The 17,899-nt window shown below is 55.7% G+C and overlaps 1 protein-coding gene across 1 annotated transcript in view; it reads left to right on the top strand.

Annotated features, from left to right (window-relative positions):
- Nucleotides 1-2,425: 2,425 nt before the first annotated feature.
- The window catches only part of MUC13 (mucin 13, cell surface associated), a 30,270-nt gene continuing 14,796 nt past the window's right edge, over nt 2,426-17,899 (top strand). Inside the window, exons 1-2 of the mRNA XM_005431788.2 lie at nt 2,426-2,684; nt 5,920-5,973. Coding sequence (XP_005431845.2) covers nt 2,627-2,684; nt 5,920-5,973 — 112 coding nt within the window. The 5' untranslated portion in view covers nt 2,426-2,626. The remainder of the gene's footprint in view (nt 2,685-5,919; nt 5,974-17,899) is intronic.

Here is a 17,899-nt window from a genome sequence, read left to right as displayed (position 1 = left end):
TAACTTCATTAATAATTGCATTAGAGCTGCTGACGTTTCAATGACATAATTTTTCCTGTTTTGGTATTGCTTTATGTCTGTTCTCCTAAACCATCAAATCTCAATTACTAATTCCTCCACAAACTGACAAGCAATGGGGCACATACAGCCTGTCACCCTCCTTCTTCCCGAGGAGAGTCTGTGGTGACCACTGGTGTGTCGCAAAAGGGACAGGGTGGGGCAAGCAGAGTCAAAAAGATCTGGTATGTGGAAGTGTAGGTCTGATCAGTGCATTATTTCCTGGAGAGGCTCGTGTCTTTTGCATTGCAAATAATTCACACCTTCCAAACTGTGATCATGGTAAACAAGAACATCCAGGTAAGAACGGAAGTGAACTCTAATTATATAGGTAATACACCAGCTTCTGATGTGTATTCGCCATAGAAAAGAGTTTTAATGTGCAGGACTACACACTCAGCCAGTAGATACCAGTGTAGCCCACAAAGCTGTACCATTTACACCTGCTGAAGACCTGACCCTCGGTTTCAATAGTACCCTGGGAAGTTCTCCTGGTCCTACACACTCGCTTCAGAGCCAACAGGGAGATTTTAAGACCTGCATTAGTCTAGTTGTACCTAGAGGGAGCATTGGAATATCGGGACATATTGAGATGGCTGAAGAGTCTAGATATGGGAGATGGACATGGCCGGAGGACCGGTGGCATACAGCTCTGCCAGATACCCTCCACAGCCAGGTTTGTCCTCCTCGGCACATGGATTTCCAGCTGCAGCGTGTGTGGTGGCTCCTGGGTGGCTGGTGGCCGGGGCCGCTGGGTCTCCCCGGCAGCTCACAGCGCAGTCTGCTCACGACTGACGGGCTTCATTCCAACGAGGATTCGGGTTTAGTTTTCAGGAGCCTCCTGCCCTCTGTAAGGGAAGGCTGGGAGGGTGGTGGTGGCCTGGGGTGGAGGCTGGACGCTGCCGAGGCAGGGGGGCACAGCGCCCTGGTAGCAAACCCTTCCTTTTTCTGTCGGCTCCTGGCAGAAGGGAGTCTGAAGGAGGGGCCTGGAGGAACCGAATCGGCCAGGATGGGCAACTGGCGGGGGAGTAAGCAGCAGCAGGGGCAGGAGCTGGGTCCTGGGTGGCCTGAGAGGGCGGCTGGAGTGAGGGGATGCTGTGGGGACCCTGAGCATGCCCCAGGCTGCCTGACCCTGGCCTCCCTCGCAGGCCATCCCTGCTCCATGGCTGGGGGTGGTGGGGTGGACCCTGGCCGCTCCTGGTCCCCCAGTGCCCTCAGCCCCACAGCTCCCTGACACCCAGTGTTGTTGGCACTGGAGTCTGCCAGAAGAGACCAGCTCCACAGCCATGAGAGGTGCCTTTGCAGGAGACACCAATGGGTTGCTCATCCTTCTAGTCCATGTCTGATAATGACAAGATAATCTGTGTTCGTTTCACAGAAAGTCTTTACTGGCAGTTGTGGCAGGATCCAGGGTCACTCAGACCTTTGAAGGGAAAGAAACGATACCTTGGCCTGAAAAGGAGAAACTGGAAATGACCATGGACCACCTGGTTTCTAACAGTCTAAAGGAGTGCATTTTGCTGAAGCACAACGCAGAACAGACACACTATTCAGCTAGAGAACTCAGGCAGGTGAGGTAGCTAAAAATAAGAGGGTTGGGAAAACCAGATTTTGCCTGCAGAGATCTTTTTTTCCCATCTTGGTCTCCACTAGCAGTTTTCTGAGGCTTCCTGCAATGCAGTAAGTCTCTACCTTCCACCTATATTCCCTGTGCAACAGCTGTGTCACCTGCTCTGTGGTCTTTTGGGCTATTTCTCATTTCTAGATCTGCTGTGGGCTTCCTGCTTCAGCCTGATCATCCCTGCTTCCCAGCATCTCCCTGGCACAAATAGGCTTCCTCTCAGGAAAGGAGGGCTGCCGCCCAAACACCCGCGGGCTGCCCTGCCTGCTCCCCCTTCTCTTGCCACACCACCTTAGTGAGCCCGTAACACACGTAAGATGGCAGCAAACAAACCAGCCGTAATCACTGTCGGAAGGGACAAGGTCAATCCTGTTTCTCTGATGTTAAGGATGCAGATGTTTGTTGCTTTTTTACTCTGTTGAGCAGTAAGAAGTGCTTTGGCATAATATTTCGCTTATAAGGAAAGAACAATTGGAATCTGAGGCACAGAGCTTGTCTGTACTGTAGTTTATTGCAAGGGAAGCTAGCATGTGGATCCCAGGTACTCTGCTCCAAGTGCATACTTAACATGCCTCGCGATGGGACAGCTTCTTCCACTTTAAGAACAGATTATACAGTAACCTCCATTTAATTTGCACTGAAGGTGTTAGTGTGGAGAGCTGGCAGGGGATAGCTGATATGCTTTCACTTCCCACATCAGTTTATTTAGCAGTAACTTCCTTGTGTCAACAGCTCTCAAGCATTTATGGCTTAAAGATCCAGTAATCTCCTCCCAGCCTGAGGAGGAAGAAATACCTAGCTTGCATTTATCATTTGCCATTTGCCACCATGACGTCAGCTCGGGGCTGAACTCTACCTGTGGCTGGAACCTTAAATGAGCTGACACCAGAAGACAAAAGCACTTTCTCTGAGGTTTAGCAGCAAGTAGCAGCAGCGACAGAGGCAGCAATGAGACGCTGTGTATTCCTCGCTGTGTTGCTCAGCCTGGTGTTGAGCCTTTTGAAAGGTAAGAAACACTATCTTCTGTTTTGGGATTTATCAGGGTAGCTATTCTGTGGCAGTGAATGGATTGCTTAGTACTTTCAGCAGCTGCTGAGGCTGGAGGTCAATGGTGGTACACAATTCAGCACGTCTAGATTTTGATTAATTAACAACGAAAAATGTCCCTGAGAGCCAACAGTTTTTCTTGTTCACGGAACAATGCAAAATCACTGGTGCTTGTGATTAACCTAATTTAGCCTATTCCAAGAGCAGTTTTCCGGACCTGCACGCTACACCCAGGTAATTCAAGCTCTGTTACAGTCACAACAAAAGGTGCGACAGTTTCACCCCAGCACCCAAGGAAAGGAGTGCTGCTGCGGGCCTGCCGGCCAGAGGCTCCTTGCACAGTCCGTCTGGGAAGCAGCACCACCTGAGCTGGCTTGTGGAGTTCCCTCATGTTGAAAATAATTAATGGGAACTTTCCCACCAGCTTGGGTGGCAGAGGGCTGCGCCGTGGTCTATTCAAACAGCAAGGGCAGGTGTCGGTCCTTAAGCTGCTTACTGCTGCTTCTGGCATCATGACAAACTTCGTAGTAGTGGGCCAGAGCCTCTGCTCAGACGTGCCCCTCCCTGGTACGAGGGAGCAAAGGTGTTAGCAGAAGTAGAGTTAAGGCAACTGTACGAAGAGTTTTGTGGTGACATGAAGCTGTGAGAGGACAGGAACTCCTGGCTAATACAGAGATAAAGTTACAGATATATGAGCCAAATTAAGACCTTCACTGATGCTGTTAAGCTTGCAACTGGTAACAGATGGTTGTGGGTCTCTTGACTACTTTGAGTGAACATATGTATTTCCAGCAATGTCTACAACATGCAACAGACCATTTTTTAGCTATAAATTATAAGTATAGATATCTTCAAGTTTGTTAGTTGTTTGGTATCAGCAAGATGTGGGTAATCTTGACTCGAGAGCTACCAAAAGCAATGTGAGGCTTTCACTTACTGAAGCAGGCTTTGCATCAGGATGGACCTGCCCAGAAACCTTTTTCATTCTAAGCAAATGTAAAAGCTTTGCAGGATGTGTCTGTTTGAATAGTACTGTCAAAGGCCCTGCCCTGCCCAGCAGCCAGATGTCTGTTATTCCATAACGTTGGTTGTAACATCCATTTCTTTATCTTGGTAGTGAATGTCTAAATCTATTAACACATCCTGTTCCCTTACACATAAGGCAGGGTCTAGGCAAGGAGAGCCATAAAATAGCCACCTTTGCTCAGGTTACCCTTGACGAGCGCGTCAGCAAGGTTCAATTGCAGCTCATGTGCTCTGCTGTCACCACGAACGTGATGCTCCCTGAGTCCAAAGGGTACACCTGGACATCTGTTAGCCAGAGCCTCTACAAGGCTAACAGCTGTTGTACACCAGAGATGAACTCTGTAAGGGATTACTGCCCCAACATCCAGTTTGAGAAGGCAGCCTAAACAATGCTCCAAAACCATGGCCTGTGGCCAGTATAGATTCATATTATCATTGTTATAGGAAGAATTTAGATTTCTTTACATTGACTGTGGAACAAATACTGCTGCCTATAGGACTCAATGACCAGTGGAGGCAGAAGACTTCGCAGAGAACTGGTACAATTGGTCAGGTTTCCCCTTCACGTAGAGGAGACTAACGGATTCCTTCAGGCGCTGTCTTTTTGATGTGCCTTTTCTACATCAGCTTTATTGATCAGAATAAAAAAGTTTATAGAATTTGCCTCACTTTGGATTTTCGAAGTCCTACAAAGCTCTTGAAAAGCAGGGTCTATTTTTCAAATGCCTGTTGAGATTTGCAATATTTTTTTAATATGACAGCTATGAGTGTGTTAGTGCCAAGAATTTTAGCCACAAATACATTAGTCTTCCAGCTGCCTGCTGTTAATTACTTAGATTAAATTATGATTGCAATGACATTAATTCAGAGTAAATATGTTTATTCCTAACTCATATATTAACTAATTTAGATTAAATTTAGATCTTATGATCCAAACTGGCCATTTGTCAGTATCGCACACTTATCAACAATGTTGTTTTATTATTTGTTCTCCTTGCTTCTAGGCAAAAAAATCCCAAAACGTTCCCTATATGGAGAGTTAAGAATGACACAATTTAAATATAAAATAAACATCCTAAACCTAAACAGATTAAATACTTTAGAGGAGTAAACACAGTAAAGGTAATGCTAAAACCAAAATGTCAGGAAAATTTTCTTCAGCTCTTGTCTCATATCAGCCTGGTTTCTCTTTACTCAGAAAGAATTATAACAAGGAAGGAAAAGAATGGCAAAAAATAATCTAAACTGTCATAACCACATGGCAGCATTGTCCTGGATATGTCTTGATACCACTGATGCTAATTTAGCAGGATATGCATTCTTTGAGTAAAATTGCAATGCTTTCAATGTCCGGATGTATTTGTTACAGCATAGGAGAAGGTGTTAGCAAAGGCAATCGTTCCTCCATTGCTGCTATGGAGGAGTCCGCACAGGGGTTTAAATGATGCTTTTCCTGAGAACATCTTCCATAGCTGCAAAGTATCAATATATCTCTACCTTGCAGCAAAAGTATTTTTTGTGGGTTTAGCTGAGGTCTAGAACAAATCTGAAGAGTCACTGTGAACATCTTAACTGTGGAGTGCAATGTCATATAACATCAAATTAAAATCAGTGCAGCTACTGCAGATGCATGATGGTAAAAACACTGTTTGTTTAAGGGATGAGAAAAGCAAATTGACATAGCAAGAGAAGGCAGCAACAGTGGCACTAGGTTGGACAAGAGCTCTGCTACCTCTCAACCTGCAACATGTTCGCTAGCAAAAGGAATGCCCCTTACCCTATTCAGGCAGCGAGGAATGGCAGTGTCCTGCTGCCTTGGGAAGGCACAGGGAGCTTTCCTGCAAGGAGAAACGTGTGTTGGCAGCTTGGTGTGCCAAAATCACCTGGACGAGAAAGGCAAGAAGGGTACAAAATTGCTGTTGGGGGGAAGGAGCCAAACGTTTTGGAGTGGGAAAAGCACTACAAGAAAAAACATGACACCAATAAGGCATGGGGCCAGTGACAGCCCAGGGGCAGGGCAAGGCTGCCCAGGGCTTGGGCTGCTCAGCCCCACACAGGTCCCCCACTTACCTGCTCAGGGGTTGTCCTGCACACACAGAGTGCCACGAGACTTTTCCTCCACACATGGCTAAGCAGCGTTACCATCTCTCCTCTTTTCCGTTCCCCAGGAAACAGCACCGAAGCAAGTTCTACCCTGCCTGGAACAACCCCAGCAACTACAGGTAAGGAGCAAAAAGCCGCAGGCCATCCCCTTCTGGGGACAGGCTGGAGTAACTCAGTCTCAGGGAGCTCTGCAGCTCCCCCAGGCAGAGATGTGATTCCCTGCGAGGGTTTCCCCGGGTTCCTCTCCTAGTTGAAGTTGCAGAGCTCCAGATCTACATCTCCTCTGCTGCCTTCCTTCTCTGGCCATCCTGGTCTTTGCGGCAAGGGGAAAGTATTGGTGATGATTTGGGCCTCTCCGTTCCCTGCTGCTGGGTGCCTTTGTCTCACTGAAGAGGCCGCAGCACACACATGTGTTCCACACGTGCTGCCATGCAGGCACAATCAGCTGCTGCTTCATGGTTTTCCCAAAACAGTGCTGCCAAGCAGGCCACTATGAGTAACACGTTCACAGGCTGATGGGTGACCTCAGCCTGCTCTGGCAGAAGGTCCTGCCCATGAGCTGCTGCTTTGGGCGGGCTGAGGGAGCTCTCCTGCAAGGACACAGGCGTGTGCTGGGGGCTGGGTTGGCCTCAGGACAGGCTTGAGGACATGCCTGTGTGTGGCATGTCCTCAAGCCCTGGGATGTGGGGAGCAGGGGCCGTGGACACATCAGACTGCACAGGTGTCACGGCCAGGGACAGCCCAGGGGCAGGGCAAGGCTGCCCAGGGCTTGGGCTGCTCAGCCCCACACAGGTCCCCCACTTACCTGCTCAGGGGTTGTCCTGCACACACAGAGTGCCACGAGACTTTTCCTCCACACATGGCTAAGCAGCGTTACCATCTCTCCTCTTTTCCTTTCCCCAGGAAACAGCACCGAAGCAAATTCTACCCTGCCTGGAACAACCCCAGGAGCTACAGGTAAGGAGCAAAAAGCCGCAGGCCATCCCCTTCTGGGGACAGGCTGGAGTAACTCAGTCTCAGGGAGCTCTGCAGCCCCCCCAGGCAGAGATGTGATTCCCTGCGAGGGTTTCCCCGGGTTCCTCTCCCAGGGGAGGCAAAGGTGCCCACATGCAGGCTGTGAATCCTCTTCACTCTTCCCTCTTTCCCTGCTGGCCTTTGCTGCAAGGGAAAAGTGTTGGGGAAGATTTGAAGAGGTTGCTCTGTTCCTGCTTGCTGCCTTTGCTTCTGCACCAGTGCCAGGTGCAAGAGGATCCCTGCAGAGCGGGTGCCCAGGGCAAGTCAGGGATGGCACCCTGCTGGCAGTTGTTCCTGTGGCTTGATGGAGCACAGGCAGAGAAGAGAGGGAGATGCTTCACATAGCGGCATGGGGCAGTAGTCAGTGCCCATGGCCGTGGAGCCCAGAGAATCCCTGCTGGGAGTCCTCCATATCTGGCCAAGTTGCCTGTCCCAGCGTGGTGCTGGGTAGCGTCATCCAGGTGGATCAAAGCTCCTGCTGGGGTCACCTGAGGAGGGGAAGCCTGCTCACCTGCTCAGTCCTCCTCCATGGTGGCCTTGGGCAGGCGCATCCTTCTTGCCAGCACCCCGCTTTCCTATCACGCTGGCTGTACGCAGTCTGCTGGCATCCCTTGACCTGTGCTGGTAGCTGGTCCCAGCCATGTGGCACTGCCTTGGGCGGGCTGAGGGAGCTCTCCTGCAAGGACACAGGCGTGTGCTGGGGGCTGAGTTGGCCGTGGTCAGCTGGGGCCAATACACTGCCTGTGTGTGGCATGTCCTCAAGCCCTGGGATGTGGGGAGCAGGGGCCGTGGACACATCAGACTGCACAGGTGTCACGGCCAGGGACAGCCCAGGGGCAGGGCAAGGCTGCCCAGGGCTTGGGCTGCTCAGCCCCACACAGGTCCCCCACTTACCTGCTCAGGGGTTGTCCTGCACACACAGAGTGCCACGAGACTTTTCCTCCACACATGGCTAAGCAGCGTTACCATCTCTCCTCTTTTCCTTTCCCCAGGAAACAGCACCGAAGCAAATTCTACCCTGCCTGGAACAACCCCAGGAGCTACAGGTAAGGAGCAAAAAGCCGCAGGCCATCCCCTTCTGGGGACAGGCTGGAGTAACTCAGTCTCAGGGAGCTCTGCAGCTCCCCCAGGCAGAGATGTGATTCCCTGCGAGGGTTTCCCCGGGTTCCTCTCCCAGGGGAGGCAAAGGTGCCCACATGCAGGCTGTGAATCCTCTTCACTCTTCCCTCTTTCCCTGCTGGCCTTTGCTGCAAGGGAAAAGTGTTGGGGAAGATTTGAAGAGGTTGCTCTGTTCCTGCTTGCTGCCTTTGCTTCTGCACCAGTGCCAGGTGCAAGAGGATCCCTGCAGAGCGGGTGCCCAGGGCAAGTCAGGGATGGCACCCTGCTGGCAGTTGTTCCTGTGGCTTGATGGAGCACAGGCAGAGAAGAGAGGGAGATGCTTCACATAGCGGCATGGGGCAGTAGTCAGTGCCCATGGCCGTGGAGCCCAGAGAATCCCTGCTGGGAGTCCTCCATATCTGGCCAAGTTGCCTGTCCCAGCGTGGTGCTGGGTAGCGTCATCCAGGTGGATCAAAGCTCCTGCTGGGGTCACCTGAGGAGGGGAAGCCTGCTCACCTGCTCAGTCCTCCTCCATGGTGGCCTTGGGCAGGCGCATCCTTCTTGCCAGCACCCCGCTTTCCTATCACGCTGGCTGTACGCAGTCTGCTGGCATCCCTTGACCTGTGCTGGTAGCTGGTCCCAGCCATGTGGCACTGCCTTGGGCGGGCTGAGGGAGCTCTCCTGCAAGGACACAGGCGTGTGCTGGGGGCTGAGTTGGCCGTGGTCAGCTGGGGCCAATACACTGCCTGTGTGTGGCATGTCCTCAAGCCCTGGGATGTGGGGAGCAGGGGCCGTGGACACATCAGACTGCACAGGTGTCACGGCCAGGGACAGCCCAGGGGCAGGGCAAGGCTGCCCAGGGCTTGGGCTGCTCAGCCCCACACAGGTCCCCCACTTACCTGCTCAGGGGTTGTCCTGCACACACAGAGTGCCACGAGACTTTTCCTCCACACATGGCTAAGCAGCGTTACCATCTCTCCTCTTTTCCTTTCCCCAGGAAACAGCACCGAAGCAAATTCTACCCTGCCTGGAACAACCCCAGGAGCTACAGGTAAGGAGCAAAAAGCCGCAGGCCATCCCCTTCTGGGGACAGGCTGGAGTAACTCAGTCTCAGGGAGCTCTGCAGCCCCCCCAGGCAGAGATGTGATTCCCTGCGAGGGTTTCCCCGGGTTCCTCTCCCAGGGGAGGCAAAGGTGCCCACATGCAGGCTGTGAATCCTCTTCACTCTTCCCTCTTTCCCTGCTGGCCTTTGCTGCAAGGGAAAAGTGTTGGGGAAGATTTGAAGAGGTTGCTCTGTTCCTGCTTGCTGCCTTTGCTTCTGCACCAGTGCCAGGTGCAAGAGGATCCCTGCAGAGCGGGTGCCCAGGGCAAGTCAGGGATGGCACCCTGCTGGCAGTTGTTCCTGTGGCTTGATGGAGCACAGGCAGAGAAGAGAGGGAGATGCTTCACATAGCGGCATGGGGCAGTAGTCAGTGCCCATGGCCGTGGAGCCCAGAGAATCCCTGCTGGGAGTCCTCCATATCTGGCCAAGTTGCCTGTCCCAGCGTGGTGCTGGGTAGCGTCATCCAGGTGGATCAAAGCTCCTGCTGGGGTCACCTGAGGAGGGGAAGCCTGCTCACCTGCTCAGTCCTCCTCCATGGTGGCCTTGGGCAGGCGCATCCTTCTTGCCAGCACCCCGCTTTCCTATCACGCTGGCTGTACGCAGTCTGCTGGCATCCCTTGACCTGTGCTGGTAGCTGGTCCCAGCCATGTGGCACTGCCTTGGGCGGGCTGAGGGAGCTCTCCTGCAAGGACACAGGCGTGTGCTGGGGGCTGAGTTGGCCGTGGTCAGCTGGGGCCAATACACTGCCTGTGTGTGGCGTGTCCTCAAGCCCTGGGATGTGGGGAGCAGGGGCCGTGGACACATCAGACTGCACAGGTGTCACGGCCAGGGACAGCCCAGGGGCAGGGCAAGGCTGCCCAGGGCTTGGGCTGCTCAGCCCCACACAGGTCCCCCACTTACCTGCTCAGGGGTTGTCCTGCACACACAGAGTGCCACGAGACTTTTCCTCCACACATGGCTAAGCAGCGTTACCATCTCTCCTCTTTTCCGTTCCCCAGGAAACAGCACCGAAGCAAATTCTACCCTGCCTGGAACAACCCCAGGAACTACAGGTAAGGAGCAAAAAGCCGCAGGCCATCCCCTTCTGGGGACAGGCTGGAGTAACTCAGTCTCAGGGAGCTCTGCAGCCCCCCCAGGCAGAGATGTGATTCCCTGCGAGGGTTTCCCCGGGTTCCTCTCCTAGTTGAAGTTGCAGAGCTCCAGATCTACATCTCCTCTGCTGCCTTCCTTCTCTGGCCATCCTGGTCTTTGCGGCAAGGGGAAAGTATTGGTGATGATTTGGGCCTCTCCGTTCCCTGCTGCTGGGTGCCTTTGTCTCACTGAAGAGGCCGCAGCACACACATGTGTTCCACACGTGCTGCCATGCAGGCACAATCAGCTGCTGCTTCATGGTTTTCCCAAAACAGTGCTGCCAAGCAGGCCACTATGAGTAACACGTTCACAGGCTGATGGGTGACCTCAGCCTGCTCTGGCAGAAGGTCCTGCCCATGAGCTGCTGCTTTGGGCGGGCTGAGGGAGCTCTCCTGCAAGGACACAGGCGTGTGCTGGGGGCTGGGTTGGCCTCAGGACAGGCTTGAGGACATGCCTGTGTGTGGCATGTCCTCAGGCCCTGGGATGTGGGGAGCAGGGGCCGTGGACACATCAGACTGCACAGGTGTCACGGCCAGGGACAGCCCAGGGGCAGGGCAAGGCTGCCCAGGGCTTGGGCTGCTCAGCCCCACACAGGTCCCCCACTTACCTGCTCAGGGGTTGTCCTGCACACACAGAGTGCCACGAGACTTTTCCTCCACACATGGCTAAGCAGCGTTACCATCTCTCCTCTTTTCCGTTCCCCAGGAAACAGCACCGAAGCAAATTCTACCCTGCCTGGAACAACCCCAGGAGCTACAGGTAAGGAGCAAAAAGCCGCAGGCCATCCCCTTCTGGGGACAGGCTGGAGTAACTCAGTCTCAGGGAGCTCTGCAGCTCCCCCAGGCAGAGATGTGATTCCCTGCGAGGGTTTCCCCGGGTTCCTCTCCCAGGGGAGGCAAAGGTGCCCACATGCAGGCTGTGAATCCTCTTCACTCTTCCCTCTTTCCCTGCTGGCCTTTGCTGCAAGGGAAAAGTGTTGGGGAAGATTTGAAGAGGTTGCTCTGTTCCTGCTTGCTGCCTTTGCTTCTGCACCAGTGCCAGGTGCAAGAGGATCCCTGCAGAGCGGGTGCCCAGGGCAAGTCAGGGATGGCACCCTGCTGGCAGTTGTTCCTGTGGCTTGATGGAGCACAGGCAGAGAAGAGAGGGAGATGCTTCACATAGCGGCATGGGGCAGTAGTCAGTGCCCATGGCCGTGGAGCCCAGAGAATCCCTGCTGGGAGTCCTCCATATCTGGCCAAGTTGCCTGTCCCAGCGTGGTGCTGGGTAGCGTCATCCAGGTGGATCAAAGCTCCTGCTGGGGTCACCTGAGGAGGGGAAGCCTGCTCACCTGCTCAGTCCTCCTCCATGGTGGCCTTGGGCAGGCGCATCCTTCTTGCCAGCACCCCGCTTTCCTATCACGCTGGCTGTACGCAGTCTGCTGGCATCCCTTGACCTGTGCTGGTAGCTGGTCCCAGCCATGTGGCACTGCCTTGGGCGGGCTGAGGGAGCTCTCCTGCAAGGACACAGGCGTGTGCTGGGGGCTGAGTTGGCCGTGGTCAGCTGGGGCCAATACACTGCCTGTGTGTGGCGTGTCCTCAAGCCCTGGGATGTGGGGAGCAGGGGCCGTGGACACATCAGACTGCACAGGTGTCACGGCCAGGGACAGCCCAGGGGCAGGGCAAGGCTGCCCAGGGCTTGGGCTGCTCAGCCCCACACAGGTCCCCCACTTACCTGCTCAGGGGTTGTCCTGCACACACAGAGTGCCACGAGACTTTTCCTCCACACATGGCTAAGCAGCGTTACCATCTCTCCTCTTTTCCGTTCCCCAGGAAACAGCACCGAAGCAAATTCTACCCTGCCTGGAACAACCCCAGGAACTACAGGTAAGGAGCAAAAAGCCGCAGGCCATCCCCTTCTGGGGACAGGCTGGAGTAACTCAGTCTCAGGGAGCTCTGCAGCCCCCCCAGGCAGTGATGTGATTCCCTGCGAGGGTTTCCCCGGGTTCCTCTCCTAGTTGAAGTTGCAGAGCTCCAGATCTACATCTCCTCTGCTGCCTTCCTTCTCTGGCCATCCTGGTCTTTGCGGCAAGGGGAAAGTATTGGTGATGATTTGGGCCTCTCCGTTCCCTGCTGCTGGGTGCCTTTGTCTCACTGAAGAGGCCGCAGCACACACATGTGTTCCACACGTGCTGCCATGCAGGCACAATCAGCTGCTGCTTCATGGTTTTCCCAAAACAGTGCTGCCAAGCAGGCCACTATGAGTAACACGTTCACAGGCTGATGGGTGACCTCAGCCTGCTCTGGCAGAAGGTCCTGCCCATGAGCTGCTGCTTTGGGCGGGCTGAGGGAGCTCTCCTGCAAGGACACAGGCGTGTGCTGGGGGCTGGGTTGGCCTCAGGACAGGCTTGAGGACATGCCTGTGTGTGGCATGTCCTCAGGCCCTGGGATGTGGGGAGCAGGGGCCGTGGACACATCAGACTGCACAGGTGTCACGGCCAGGGACAGCCCAGGGGCAGGGCAAGGCTGCCCAGGGCTTGGGCTGCTCAGCCCCACACAGGTCCCCCACTTACCTGCTCAGGGGTTGTCCTGCACACACAGAGTGCCACGAGACTTTTCCTCCACACATGGCTAAGCAGCGTTACCATCTCTCCTCTTTTCCGTTCCCCAGGAAACAGCACCGAAGCAAATTCTACCCTGCCTGGAACAACCCCAGGAACTACAGGTAAGGAGCAAAAAGCCGCAGGCCATCCCCTTCTGGGGACAGGCTGGAGTAACTCAGTCTCAGGGAGCTCTGCAGCCCCCCCAGGCAGAGATGTGATTCCCTGCGAGGGTTTCCCCGGGTTCCTCTCCCAGGGGAGGCAAAGGTGCCCACATGCAGGCTGTGAATCCTCTTCACTCTTCCCTCTTTCCCTGCTGGCCTTTGCTGCAAGGGAAAAGTGTTGGGGAAGATTTGAAGAGGTTGCTCTGTTCCTGCTTGCTGCCTTTGCTTCTGCACCAGTGCCAGGTGCAAGAGGATCCCTGCAGAGCGGGTGCCCAGGGCAAGTCAGGGATGGCACCCTGCTGGCAGTTGTTCCTGTGGCTTGATGGAGCACAGGCAGAGAAGAGAGGGAGATGCTTCACATAGCGGCATGGGGCAGTAGTCAGTGCCCATGGCCGTGGAGCCCAGAGAATCCCTGCTGGGAGTCCTCCATATCTGGCCAAGTTGCCTGTCCCAGCGTGGTGCTGGGTAGCGTCATCCAGGTGGATCAAAGCTCCTGCTGGGGTCACCTGAGGAGGGGAAGCCTGCTCACCTGCTCAGTCCTCCTCCATGGTGGCCTTGGGCAGGCGCATCCTTCTTGCCAGCACCCCGCTTTCCTATCACGCTGGCTGTACGCAGTCTGCTGGCATCCCTTGACCTGTGCTGGTAGCTGGTCCCAGCCATGTGGCACTGCCTTGGGCGGGCTGAGGGAGCTCTCCTGCAAGGACACAGGCGTGTGCTGGGGGCTGAGTTGGCCGTGGTCAGCTGGGGCCAATACACTGCCTGTGTGTGGCGTGTCCTCAAGCCCTGGGATGTGGGGAGCAGGGGCCGTGGACACATCAGACTGCACAGGTGTCACGGCCAGGGACAGCCCAGGGGCAGGGCAAGGCTGCCCAGGGCTTGGGCTGCTCAGCCCCACACAGGTCCCCCACTTACCTGCTCAGGGGTTGTCCTGCACACACAGAGTGCCACGAGACTTTTCCTCCACACATGGCTAAGCAGCGTTACCATCTCTCCTCTTTTCCGTTCCCCAGGAAACAGCACCGAAGCAAATTCTACCCTGCCTGGAACAACCCCAGGAACTACAGGTAAGGAGCAAAAAGCCGCAGGCCATCCCCTTCTGGGGACAGGCTGGAGTAACTCAGTCTCAGGGAGCTCTGCAGCCCCCCCAGGCAGTGATGTGATTCCCTGCGAGGGTTTCCCCGGGTTCCTCTCCTAGTTGAAGTTGCAGAGCTCCAGATCTACATCTCCTCTGCTGCCTTCCTTCTCTGGCCATCCTGGTCTTTGCGGCAAGGGGAAAGTATTGGTGATGATTTGGGCCTCTCCGTTCCCTGCTGCTGGGTGCCTTTGTCTCACTGAAGAGGCCGCAGCACACACATGTGTTCCACACGTGCTGCCATGCAGGCACAATCAGCTGCTGCTTCATGGTTTTCCCAAAACAGTGCTGCCAAGCAGGCCACTATGAGTAACACGTTCACAGGCTGATGGGTGACCTCAGCCTGCTCTGGCAGAAGGTCCTGCCCATGAGCTGCTGCTTTGGGCGGGCTGAGGGAGCTCTCCTGCAAGGACACAGGCGTGTGCTGGGGGCTGGGTTGGCCTCAGGACAGGCTTGAGGACATGCCTGTGTGTGGCATGTCCTCAGGCCCTGGGATGTGGGGAGCAGGGGCCGTGGACACATCAGACTGCACAGGTGTCACGGCCAGGGACAGCCCAGGGGCAGGGCAAGGCTGCCCAGGGCTTGGGCTGCTCAGCCCCACACAGGTCCCCCACTTACCTGCTCAGGGGTTGTCCTGCACACACAGAGTGCCACGAGACTTTTCCTCCACACATGGCTAAGCAGCGTTACCATCTCTCCTCTTTTCCGTTCCCCAGGAAACAGCACCGAAGCAAATTCTACCCTGCCTGGAACAACCCCAGGAACTACAGGTAAGGAGCAAAAAGCCGCAGGCCATCCCCTTCTGGGGACAGGCTGGAGTAACTCAGTCTCAGGGAGCTCTGCAGCCCCCCCAGGCAGAGATGTGATTCCCTGCGAGGGTTTCCCCGGGTTCCTCTCCCAGGGGAGGCAAAGGTGCCCACATGCAGGCTGTGAATCCTCTTCACTCTTCCCTCTTTCCCTGCTGGCCTTTGCTGCAAGGGAAAAGTGTTGGGGAAGATTTGAAGAGGTTGCTCTGTTCCTGCTTGCTGCCTTTGCTTCTGCACCAGTGCCAGGTGCAAGAGGATCCCTGCAGAGCGGGTGCCCAGGGCAAGTCAGGGATGGCACCCTGCTGGCAGTTGTTCCTGTGGCTTGATGGAGCACAGGCAGAGAAGAGAGGGAGATGCTTCACATAGCGGCATGGGGCAGTAGTCAGTGCCCATGGCCGTGGAGCCCAGAGAATCCCTGCTGGGAGTCCTCCATATCTGGCCAAGTTGCCTGTCCCAGCGTGGTGCTGGGTAGCGTCATCCAGGTGGATCAAAGCTCCTGCTGGGGTCACCTGAGGAGGGGAAGCCTGCTCACCTGCTCAGTCCTCCTCCATGGTGGCCTTGGGCAGGCGCATCCTTCTTGCCAGCACCCCGCTTTCCTATCACGCTGGCTGTACGCAGTCTGCTGGCATCCCTTGACCTGTGCTGGTAGCTGGTCCCAGCCATGTGGCACTGCCTTGGGCGGGCTGAGGGAGCTCTCCTGCAAGGACACAGGCGTGTGCTGGGGGCTGAGTTGGCCGTGGTCAGCTGGGGCCAATACACTGCCTGTGTGTGGCGTGTCCTCAAGCCCTGGGATGTGGGGAGCAGGGGCCGTGGACACATCAGACTGCACAGGTGTCACGGCCAGGGACAGCCCAGGGGCAGGGCAAGGCTGCCCAGGGCTTGGGCTGCTCAGCCCCACACAGGTCCCCCACTTACCTGCTCAGGGGTTGTCCTGCACACACAGAGTGCCACGAGACTTTTCCTCCACACATGGCTAAGCAGCGTTACCATCTCTCCTCTTTTCCGTTCCCCAGGAAACAGCACCGAAGCAAATTCTACCCTGCCTGGAACAACCCCAGGAACTACAGGTAAGGAGCAAAAAGCCGCAGGCCATCCCCTTCTGGGGACAGGCTGGAGTAACTCAGTCTCAGGGAGCTCTGCAGCCCCCCCAGGCAGTGATGTGATTCCCTGCGAGGGTTTCCCCGGGTTCCTCTCCTAGTTGAAGTTGCAGAGCTCCAGATCTACATCTCCTCTGCTGCCTTCCTTCTCTGGCCATCCTGGTCTTTGCGGCAAGGGGAAAGTATTGGTGATGATTTGGGCCTCTCCGTTCCCTGCTGCTGGGTGCCTTTGTCTCACTGAAGAGGCCGCAGCACACACATGTGTTCCACACGTGCTGCCATGCAGGCACAATCAGCTGCTGCTTCATGGTTTTCCCAAAACAGTGCTGCCAAGCAGGCCACTATGAGTAACACGTTCACAGGCTGATGGGTGACCTCAGCCTGCTCTGGCAGAAGGTCCTGCCCATGAGCTGCTGCTTTGGGCGGGCTGAGGGAGCTCTCCTGCAAGGACACAGGCGTGTGCTGGGGGCTGGGTTGGCCTCAGGACAGGCTTGAGGACATGCCTGTGTGTGGCATGTCCTCAAGCCCTGGGATGTGGGGAGCAGGGGCCGTGGACACATCAGACTGCACAGGTGTCACGGCCAGGGACAGCCCAGGGGCAGGGCAAGGCTGCCCAGGGCTTGGGCTGCTCAGCCCCACACAGGTCCCCCACTTACCTGCTCAGGGGTTGTCCTGCACACACAGAGTGCCACGAGACTTTTCCTCCACACATGGCTAAGCAGCGTTACCATCTCTCCTCTTTTCCGTTCCCCAGGAAACAGCACCGAAGCAAATTCTACCCTGCCTGGAACAACCCCAGGAACTACAGGTAAGGAGCAAAAAGCCGCAGGCCATCCCCTTCTGGGGACAGGCTGGAGTAACTCAGTCTCAGGGAGCTCTGCAGCCCCCCCAGGCAGAGATGTGATTCCCTGCGAGGGTTTCCCCGGGTTCCTCTCCCAGGGGAGGCAAAGGTGCCCACATGCAGGCTGTGAATCCTCTTCACTCTTCCCTCTTTCCCTGCTGGCCTTTGCTGCAAGGGAAAAGTGTTGGGGAAGATTTGAAGAGGTTGCTCTGTTCCTGCTTGCTGCCTTTGCTTCTGCACCAGTGCCAGGTGCAAGAGGATCCCTGCAGAGCGGGTGCCCAGGGCAAGTCAGGGATGGCACCCTGCTGGCAGTTGTTCCTGTGGCTTGATGGAGCACAGGCAGAGAAGAGAGGGAGATGCTTCACATAGCGGCATGGGGCAGTAGTCAGTGCCCATGGCCGTGGAGCCCAGAGAATCCCTGCTGGGAGTCCTCCATATCTGGCCAAGTTGCCTGTCCCAGCGTGGTGCTGGGTAGCGTCATCCAGGTGGATCAAAGCTCCTGCTGGGGTCACCTGAGGAGGGGAAGCCTGCTCACCTGCTCAGTCCTCCTCCATGGTGGCCTTGGGCAGGCGCATCCTTCTTGCCAGCACCCCGCTTTCCTATCACGCTGGCTGTACGCAGTCTGCTGGCATCCCTTGACCTGTGCTGGTAGCTGGTCCCAGCCATGTGGCACTGCCTTGGGCGGGCTGAGGGAGCTCTCCTGCAAGGACACAGGCGTGTGCTGGGGGCTGAGTTGGCCGTGGTCAGCTGGGGCCAATACACTGCCTGTGTGTGGCGTGTCCTCAAGCCCTGGGATGTGGGGAGCAGGGGCCGTGGACACATCAGACTGCACAGGTGTCACGGCCAGGGACAGCCCAGGGGCAGGGCAAGGCTGCCCAGGGCTTGGGCTGCTCAGCCCCACACAGGTCCCCCACTTACCTGCTCAGGGGTTGTCCTGCACACACAGAGTGCCACGAGACTTTTCCTCCACACATGGCTAAGCAGCGTTACCATCTCTCCTCTTTTCCGTTCCCCAGGAAACAGCACCGAAGTAAGTTCTACCCTGCCTGGAACAACCCCAGAAGCTACAGGTAAGGAGCAAAAAG

The sequence above is a fragment of the Falco cherrug genome, chromosome 8 (assembly GCF_023634085.1).
Source record: "Falco cherrug isolate bFalChe1 chromosome 8, bFalChe1.pri, whole genome shotgun sequence".
In the NCBI taxonomy this organism is placed as follows: domain Eukaryota; kingdom Metazoa; phylum Chordata; class Aves; order Falconiformes; family Falconidae; genus Falco; species Falco cherrug.
The sequence above is the reverse complement of the archived record's forward strand: the minus strand, read 5'-3'. Positions and strand labels throughout refer to the sequence as shown.